This window comes from Diabrotica virgifera, chromosome 2 (genome assembly GCF_917563875.1).
Source record: "Diabrotica virgifera virgifera chromosome 2, PGI_DIABVI_V3a".
Taxonomy (NCBI): Eukaryota; Metazoa; Arthropoda; class Insecta; order Coleoptera; family Chrysomelidae; genus Diabrotica; species Diabrotica virgifera.
In genome coordinates, this window is record NC_065444.1 from 147,320,315 (window position 1) to 147,331,067 (window position 10,753).

At 34.9% G+C, this 10,753-nt stretch overlaps 1 protein-coding gene across 1 annotated transcript; it reads left to right on the forward strand.

Moving 5' to 3' along the window:
- Positions 1-1,663: 1,663 nt before the first annotated feature.
- Positions 1,664-6,642, forward strand: LOC126879663 (uncharacterized). The gene is made up of 2 exons (XM_050642847.1): positions 1,664-6,050; positions 6,172-6,642. Exon 1 carries the CDS (start codon positions 1,778-1,780, stop codon positions 3,290-3,292), a length of 1,515 nt encoding a protein of 504 aa, XP_050498804.1. The 5' UTR covers positions 1,664-1,777; the 3' UTR covers positions 3,293-6,050; positions 6,172-6,642.
- Positions 6,643-10,753: the final 4,111 nt, after the last annotated feature.

Genomic DNA, 10,753 nt, shown 5'->3' on the forward strand with positions numbered 1-10,753 from the left:
AGACTTGGAAGAATTCCAAGAACGTGATTCCGGATGGGCTCTAAAGGCAGTTGTTAACCTGGGGGTGAATATAAACAAATTTACACCGCAACTTGGCTCCTCCTACATTGAACTTCCTCCTCAGATTAAGAGAAAAAAAGCATGCGTAAATGTCAAAAATGATGATGAGGCATGCTTTGCATGGGCAATTGTATCGGCGTTATATCCTGCTACCAAAGATGCTCAAAGAGTTTTCAAATATCCACACTATTCTGATGTATTGAAATTAAAAGGTATTCAGTTTCCAATGACCATCAAACAAATTCCTAACTTTGAAAAACAAAACAATATATCCATTAACGCATATAATTTGAAAAAGGAGAAGAAGAACTATACGACCCTCCCAATCTTGCTAACAAAGAACAGAAAGGATAAACATATAAATCTTCTTCTGATTCAAGATAATTATGACGAGCCGCCTACTCAGTACCATTACGTTTGGATTAAAAATTTATCCCGCCTCCTTTCCAAGCAGCTTAGCACCGAAGATGGAACAAAATATTTCTGTGATGCCTGCCTGCATTACTTTCGATCACAGGAACAGTTAAATGCTCATAAGACATGCTGCAAAGGTCGATCAGATGTTATCTGTGATAGGTGCTTACAACCGTTTTCATCATCAAAACAGCTTGAAGCGCACACCACCGATTGCGTAAGAATTAATGAAACAGCCATCAAACTGCCAGACGAGAGTAGAAAAATGCTAAGATTTAAGAATTATAGGAATAAGATTAAAGCCCCCTTCGCCGTATATGCAGATCTCGAAAGTGCATTGAAACGTACGGGAGATCCTAAGAAGTATCAGGAACATATTCCTGTAGCAGTTGGGTATTTCTTCAAATGCTCATATGATGATACTCTCTCTTTTTATAACTCTTATCGAGGAAAGGACTGCATGAAATGGTTTGCAGATGAACTTAATCAGCTTGCTGAGAATGTATCTACAGTGTTTATGTGCCCCTATGATATAAATATGACATCTCAGCAGGAAAGAGATTTTCATGCTGCCACTCATTGTCATATCTGCGAGCAGCGCTTCTCCCCCAGTGATAAGAAAGTCCGAGACCACGATCACATGATTCCTGAACATAACTACAGAGGGGCGGCCCACGAAGGGTGTAACATTAATTACAAAGATGCTCACACTATCCCAGTGATATTTCATAACCTTAGCGGGTATGACGCGCACTTCATTGTTAACGATATTGCTACGCATATCAAAGGTCCAGTAGATCTTCTTCCTATTACTAAGGAGAAATATATCTCTTTTACGAAACATATCGATCATGCTCGAATTAAATTCCGTTTTATCGATAGTTTTCGATTTATGGCTTCTTCTCTCGATAAGCTCTCTTCGTATTTGACAGAATATCCTAATCTCAACTCTCAATTTTTATCACTATCTGAGGAGAATTTCAATCTTCTAACTAAGAAAGGTATTATGCCATATGATTATATCGATTCATTCCAAAAATTCAATGAAACATGTCTACCGCCCCAGGAAGCATTTTACAATAAACTTGAGGATAAACCATGTCCTCGTCGGCATTATCGTAGAGCCCAAGATGTCTGGTCTTCATTCTCCTGCTCCAATCTCGGGGATTATATTGATTTATACATGAAAACGGATATTCTCCTTCTTGCGGACGTCTTTGAGCAATTTCGATCCAGTTGTCTTAAAACATATAATCTTGACCCAGCTCATTACTTTACTCTTCCCGGCTTCACATGGGATGCAATGCTTAAGCATACAAAACAGGAACTGGAGCTTTTAACAGATCCAGATATGTTTTTGTTTGTGGAGCGTGGTATTCGTGGTGGTTTGAGTCAAGTATGCTCGAAACGTCGCGTCCACGCTAATAACAAGTATATGGAATCTTACGATCCATCAAAGCCCGACTCCTATCTCATGTATTTCGACGTTAATAATCAATATGGCTGGGCAATGTCGCAATTCCTTCCGTATGGAGGGTTCGAGTGGGTTGATGCTAACATCGATGTTCTGTCCACACCTGACGATGCTTCTGAAGGGTACTTCCTCGAGGTCGATCTGGAGTACCCCCAACATATTCACGATCGTCATAAGGATCTTCCGTTTTGCCCCCAATCATTGAACCCTAAAACTATGCTTCCTCCTAAACGACCGCGAGAGCAAACCAAATTAATGGCTACCCTTCATGATAAAGAAAGATACGTAATTCATTACAGAACTTTGAAGCAAGCGCTAGCACACGGATTGGTGCTCAAAAAGATTCACCGAGTCCTAAAATTTAAGCAGAGTCCTTGGTTAAAATCATACATTGACTTGAATACAAATCTCCGAAAGGCAGCGAAAAATGAATTTGAGAAAAATCTCTTCAAGCTGATGAACAACGCTGTGTTCGGCAAGACCATGGAGAATGTGCGCAAGCGCGTTGACATTAAATTGCTTACTGAATGGGAGGGTCGTTACGGAGCAGAAGCTAGAATAAGTAGTCCCCTATTTAAGAATGCTACTATTTTTAATGAAAACTTGGTAGCTGTCGAGATGCATAGAGCGGAAATATGGTTGGATAAACCAATATACGTGGGCATGAGTATATTGGATTTGGCTAAAACCACGATCTATGATTTTCACTATGGGTATTTAGATAGAAGGTTTGGTGAGAACTTTACGACCTGCTATACAGATACCGATTGTGAGATCGTAGAGATACGGGAAAAAGATCCCTATGAAGCTGTGAAAACAGACTGCCACAAGTATTTCGATACATCTGACTATCCTAAAGACAATATGTATGGCATCCCCCAGGTTAATAAAAAAGTACTTGGACTGATGAAGGATGAGAATAATGGATGCATTATGACAGACTACATAGGGCTCAGATCTAAATTATATACAACAAAAGTAGCTATCACAGATAATGATATAATGAAACTGAGGGGAAAGTTAATAGATCAGGAGTATGAGGACGATGAGATTGAAATACTTATTAAAAATTATGGTGTGACAAAGAAGGCGAAGGGGGTTAAAAAATCTGTTGTAAAGACTAAAATTACCTTCGAAGACTATGTCGAGTGTTTGGATACCTTTACAACTAAGACAGCCTCGCAGAATCTTATACGCTCTGATAAACACCACGTATATACAATTACACAAAGCAAGATTGCTCTTAGTCCCACTGACGATAAACGATATCACCTTCCGGAGTCTTATGATACGCTACCGTGGGGACACTATCTAGTTGATAATCTTAAGATGGATGTTGATTAGATTTAACACAAATCAGGATTACAATAAGCCAGCCATATTTTATCATTTATCCTTGATGATCTGATTGCCTTTAAGATTGATGTTGATTGAATATAGTCATTTTTTAAACTTTATTACAACCACAATATACATCTGAATCAAACAATTTTTTTATTATATTCCTCTTATCATCCTTTAATATCACTCATTATTTTAATGTCATTAAATATTATTTAGTTGATTGAATATAGTCATTTATCAAACTTTATTATTACAGCTAACATAATGCTATATATATCTGAAGCAGGCCCTTTTATTATATTCCTTTGCTCAGCCTTTCCTACATTCATCGTTTTTATATAATATGATAATTGTACTAGATCATAGTTATGCATCTCAAAATTAAGTAAAATTATTAAGATTAGCACATATAAAAAAAAGATGTTTAGTTATGACCACTAAAAAGATATCTGATATGGACCAAAATAACTGGCAAATTAATGAGCCGTTCTGGTTAACTCTAGAACCGTTGCTCGTGTAGCCTCCAAGTTAAGACGATCGATAACTTAATGGTCTTCTTTTTCCCCGATTTAGTTTTAAGTCTTCGATAGCCTGTCACAAAACAGGAGTCGGAAAAATACCTAGTTTTAAGATTAGATAACCTAGAGCTACCGCATTTACCCTCAATAATTCATTTTGAATACTATAGTATCTAATGAATTAGAATTAACACCAAAGTTTCGATGTTTTAACATTAATATGAATAAAAGATGTCCAACAGATCAATAAAAAGATGTCTACTAAACCAAGTTAGATAATAATGTGCTTATCTTAGTATGTAAGTTAAGTATATGGCTATCATTAAATATATTGTCATATAATGTAAAATAATTCATTCCTACTAACCATCAACTCTACTAACATGGCGGTCGATGTAGTCGTACCTTCACGTTGGTGACTGCTGTTAAGAACATATTTTTGTTTTTTTTTTTTTAACAAATTTATGTTCGACCGAATTGACTACTTTTCATTCATTGCATGCTAACATCATTTTTATATGTCAAATCTTATCATGTAGCACCTCAAATTACAGGATTTAGAATGTCAAATTACGTTGTGATGTCTGTTTTAACACCATGTCATGTATAACGCCCTTTTGACACATTATCGTTTATTATTTGCCTGATATGTCGAATCTCATCGTATGACACCTCAAATTACAGGATTTTGAATGACAAATTACGTTAAGATGTCTGTTTTAACACCATGTTATGTATAAGGCCTCTTTGGCACTCTATCATATGCTTTATGTGATTATTTATAAATTGATTCTTATATTATGGATCAGTGTATTGTTGTATGCAAACAAGGATGGATGTGTTTTTTAATGTGTGTGCTACTGCTGCGTTGCATGGCAACAGCAGATACCTTTTCCTTTTTAAGGTTTTTTTAACCGCATAAGTGAGTGGATAAATGAAAAAAGTTTTATTTTTATCATTTCTTTATCTCTTCATTCATTTTATTATACCCCATATTTCTATTGGGCGATATCAAAATAGGATTAATAACCATGGCAGTTTCATGCATCTTTATGTATTGTCATTGTAAGCTACACCATCTATTATTTACAAGTACATTAAACGTGTAAGAAATAAGACAAGATATATTTTATATAAATTTATTATGGATATCTAAACATTACATTATAATTCATTAAGCCGTGATTAATACATTTGCTTTTTAAAAAAAGCCGTTCAGATTCTTCGTTGGAGCAGAACGCAGTGAATTCATTATTTTTCTTTATGTGATGTATAAGTTTGCATGCATATCCTCTTCTCCGATGATTAGGTAAAGTGTATACGTATTCTAATACTCTTGGTACATCATGTTGTCCAAGTGGATCAAAGTCACGTTTCGATAAGAGTACAAATGATGCTGGTACTCCGCTGACATAAAAGATGTAGCAGGTAACTTTTGTGTTTGTCATCCATTGATCAATAAGTATATCATCTACATTTAACTGCTTAATTTTTCTGACTGCGTTCGGACCTCTGAACAACTCAATTTTTTCCATCTTGCTTCATCGATTGATTGAATGATACTGATTTTTGCTTTATTCATTCTATCATGTATCTGTGAATTTTGAAGGAGTGGGGGAACGTCATAGTATTCTATCGCGTATCTGTGAATTTTCCATGAGTGGGGGAACGTCATAGTATTCTACACCGAAGGTTTATATATCATATAAACGTTGTATACATTATTATGTTCCGTTTACGGAAGGATTAGAGTTAATAATAAACATAAAAACTAGATGGCAAATGTAGTCTCCTATATATTGAATAGACGATTATTTAACTATAAAAGTAAAATACCAACCTACATAATATTACCCTCCTTGCCGTAGATAAAATACAGTATGCGAATCGCAATACCATTTTTTTTTTTGTTTGGTGATTTTCATGATACTACCCAACTTTCCGTAGAAAAGACTTGTACATGAGATGTTTGCTGGTTTGGCCACAGCGTATGAATGGTATATGTTCATTGTAGGAATGTATGATTGGAGGGAGATCGAGGATGTTTGTTGGTCATACTGTAAGTATGGTATACGTTGTTCTAGATGGCTTGGGCATAGTTACATGTTGCAGCCGACAGGTGGCGATTTGTATGACGAGATTATCAACTGTGATAGGATGTTTGATGGATTGGTCATACTGTAAGTATGGTATACGTTCTTCTAGATGGCTTGGGCATAGTTACATGCTGCAGCCGACAGGTGGTGATTTGTATGACGAGATTATCAACTGTGATAGGATGTTTGATGATTTGGTCATACTGTAAGAATGGTATACGTTCTTCTAGATGGCTTGGGCATAGTTACATGCTGCAGCCGACAGGTGGTGATTTGTATGACGAGATTATCAACTGTGATAGGATGTTTGATGATTTGGTCATACTGTAAGAATGGTATACGTTCTTCTAGATGGCTTGGGCATAGTTACATGTTGCAGCCGACAGGTGGCATGATTAGGCGAAGAACTGTAATAGACGTGGAATCCCCATTAAGTTGACAGGTCAAAATATCTCCAATAGCAACAAATATATCACCGTTTTGGCAATGTTGCCATGTTTCTCCTTTCCTTCAACGTCTGTTGCGTTAAAATCAATAGCAACGAAGATATAGTGCTGTTTTGTCATTGCTGACATCTTTGTTTTTATGTTAACATATTCAATATCCCCTCTTTTTCCAACAAGACCTTATTCACAAAAATTGAACTAATAGACACGAAGATACGATATAGTGCCGTTTTGGCAATGTCTTTGCGTTTGTTTTTCATGTTAACATATTCCTTGAACCTTCCACTTTCCAACAAGACCTCATACACGATGATCGAGCTAGTAGAAACGAAGATACGATATAGTGCCGTTTTGGCTATGCCGCCATCTTTGTTTTTTTTTTTTGTGTTAACGTATTCGTCACCCCCTCCCCTTTCCGGTGATACCTCACACGTCACGATCGGACCAGTAACAACGGAGATATGCTTTAGTGCCGTTTTGGCTATGCCGCCATCTTTGTTTTTTGTGTTAACGTATTCGTCACCCCCTCCCCTTTCCGGTGATACCTCACACGTCACGATCTGACGAGCAGTCGCGCCTCCACCACAAAAAGCGTCAAAAATGACCAGAATGGACCTTAAAATTTCTTATGGAGATTTACATGTAAAAAAGCGTCAAATTGCGCTAGAACTGTTGCTGCCCCTTTACTATGTTAGCTACGTGTATGCCAAATTTCCTGTCATTCGAAGTGGTTTTTTAAAATTTAGAGCAAAAAACCGTGAGTAAAGGTACTATAAACCGTTATTTTTGCAATAATTTATTAATAACAAAGTCGGAACGTGGTTTAAACTATCACGACTAGTGACAATCGATTTAGCGTATAAAAATACTATGAAAAATACTACAAACTTGCTGTAGATAACGCATTTAGAGCTTTTCGGCAAATAAACAATTATTTTGTTATTAACAAAATACGAACACATTTTGAGTAATCGCAACTAGTCGGATTCGATTCAGCGACCAAAAATACACCAGAGAAGGCCTTAACACTTTCAATTTATTTACAGGGCTTCAAATAATTCCTGAAAAACACCTAATTTTACCATAATTTGTTAATAGCAATTAAACGCACCACATTTGGGCTTCCAGACCTCTTCCATTGGATTCAGAGACCCAGAAAAACCTATAAAACCACCATCAAATCGCGCCGAGCTAAAAGTGCCCACGGGACCCCCTATGTTGCGACTAGACTATGGTTGGAATTGGTTGGTAAAGTAAGAATGTGAAAATATTAAAATTGATTTTAAAAGATTTTTTAGTACAAAATACGGTTTATTCTGTGGATGAATATTTTAGTAACTGATAATTATATTTTAAGTACGTGCTTAAAGTTTTAACTTTTGTATTTGTGTCTGTCTTCTACTTATTATATAATCTGGTTTGGCATAATTTTACATATTTATATTTATTCATTTTCTTCTCTGTACTCACTAATTCTACTCGTAGACAAATTCTGTTTGTCAAAAAGGAAATAAAGTACGTATTATTATTATTATAGATAGGTTGAGTTGTACGTTATTTTGTGTTTTTTGTTTGTGATGTAATGAAACGATCCTATAGCTATCCCTAAGTTTTTACGAATTAAGCAGATTGCATATATAGTATGATAAAATTGATCCAAATAATGGCATAACCCAGACATCCAAAGTGAAAGTTATCCTCCAACACCAAATTGTTCTATGTGGTCCACATAATGTTCAGAAAAAAGTCACACCATTTAGAGCGTAGAGGGGGAGAAGTCAGTAAATTCGTAGTTTTTTATGTTTTTCGTCAATATTTCTAAAACTATGCGGTTTATCGTGAACCACCTTCAATACAAAAATGTTCTACATTAAATTTGAAATAAAAAAGATCCGATGCATAATCCTTCTAAAATGAACGGTTCCAAAGTTACGGAGGTAGTATAGTGTAATTGGTCCAAAAAAACGCCTAATCCAGACATTCAAAGTAAAAGTTTTCCTCCAACACCAAATTGTTCTATATGGTCCACATATTGTTCAGTAAAAAGTTATATCATTTTGAGCGTCCGGTTTGGGGGGGAGATGGGAGAGAAGTCGGTAAATTAGTAGTTTTTTTTTAAGTTTTTCGTTAATAGTTCTAAAACTATGCTTTATCGTAAACAATGTTCTATACGAAAATGTTCTACATAAAATTTAAAACAAAAAAGGTCCTATACATAATTTTATAAAATCAACAGTTCCAGAGTTATGGAGGTGAAAATGGAGGTTTTCGATACTTTTTATATTATTTGGACAATTGATGATGATTTTGGGTGGTGAAGTTGACGTTTTTTCAAGGGATTATCACTAACATACCATCGGCCACTGAAATAGCAAATTTTATTTACAAAAAATTTTTTTCATCAGTAATAATATTATAAATGGCCCAAACAATATAAAAAGTAACGAAAACCTCCACAAATCACCTTCCGTAACTCTGGAACCGTTGATTTTATATCAATTATGTATTGTACCTTTTTTGTTTTAAATTTTATGTAAAAAATTTTAATATAGAACATAATTTACGCTACAGTATAGTTTTAGAAATATTGACGAAAAACCTAAAACAACTACTAATTTACCGACTTTTCCCCCATCTCCCCCACAAACCTGACGCTCAAATTGGTGTAACTTTTTACTGAACAATATGTGGACTATATAGAACAATTTTGTGTTGGAGGAAAACCGTAACTTTGGAACCGTTCATTTTAGAAGGATTATGCAAGAACCCTTTTTATTTCAAATTTTATGTAGAATATTTTTGTATAGAAGGTTGTTCATGCTAAACTGCATAGTTTTAGAAATATTGACGAAAAACGTAAAAAACTACGAATTTACCGATTTCTCTCCCCTCTCCCCCCCCCAAACCCGACGCTCTAAATGGTGTGACTTTTTTCTGAACATTATGTGGACCATATAGAACAATTTGGTGTTGGAGGATAACTTTCACTTTGGATGTCTGGGTTTGGGTCTAGTTATACCATACTAATAAATAACTGAACTTCGAACATCATCCAAGACAAAAAATTAATATTAATTTAGGGAACAAACAATAATAATTTTTATAGTTAATATCAATTTGGGTTTTGTGCTGAACTACTTGTAGTGTAGACAAATTTGTACACGAGATTTGAACGTGAAAGCAGATCCAAATCGTTCAGTTCAATTTGCACAAGTCAACTTGCGCAAGTTGCATGAGCGTGAAAACGTACCTTTTTAGGCAACAGCCCTATTATCGTTTGAAGTAAATATTTCTGACCTATCAGTAAAATTCCGAGTACGAATAAAAGAGAGATAATAAATTAAAATGGTAGGTATTCAAATAAAGCAAAATTTAATTCAGAAAAGCGTCGTAATAACTATTATAAATCAAAGTTAAAATAGAATCAGTCGGCGATGTTCTAACCAAATGAATGTTTATTGAAATTTGTGAAAATTATATCTCCTACATCTTAAAACTTTTATCTCGACAAAATGTTGTAGTTTACTGTAATCTTTAACGTGTTGCAGTTGCAAGAGATTTATGGAAAGCACGGAATAATTTATTGGCAAAGACGCCGCCAAAAGAGGCGCAATAGAAAAATATTTTATTTAAAAAATATAAATGTACTTAAACAAACAGTTTTTAAAAAGTCTCAATGTAAATATGTATTTTAAGGGGAAAGGCGCAAAATGTGGCCTGTCAAAATTTTCAGTGTGTTTTAAATGTATTTTTTTCGAATCCAGACAAAACTAATAAGTATTTTTGGAAAATTTCAACGCAGAATTAAATATTACGTTATTATCGAGAGCCGAAAGACCCTTATAATAAATAAAAAGTTTCTTTTGAATGAAATATTTGCAATTAAAAATCACACTAAATTTTCTCTTCTATTTTCACCCCTGTAACTTATAACTTATGTATCAGCTAATACGAGAGATATGGATAGAAGAAAAAATCCCCCAACAATGGAAGAAAAGTATAATCTGCCCTATTCATAAAAAAGGAGACAAACTGTTGTGTCAGAATTATAGAGGCATCTCTTTACTTTGTTCGGGATACAAAATATTCACAAACATCCTTAATCGAAGACTTCAACCTCTCACGGAAAAAATCATCGGGGAATATCAAGCAGGGTTTAGGCAAAATAGATCTACCATTGACCAACTATTTACAGTTAAACAAATACTAGCCAAAGCATGGGAATATGACATGGACGTTTACAATCTCTTTGTAGATTTTAAACAAGCCTATGATTCAATAGATAGAACAATTCTACCTAATATATTGGAAGAATTTGGCATACTATCAAAATTAATACGACTAGTGCAAATGACAATGACAGAAACAGAAGCACAAGTATGTATTCAAGGACAGATCACT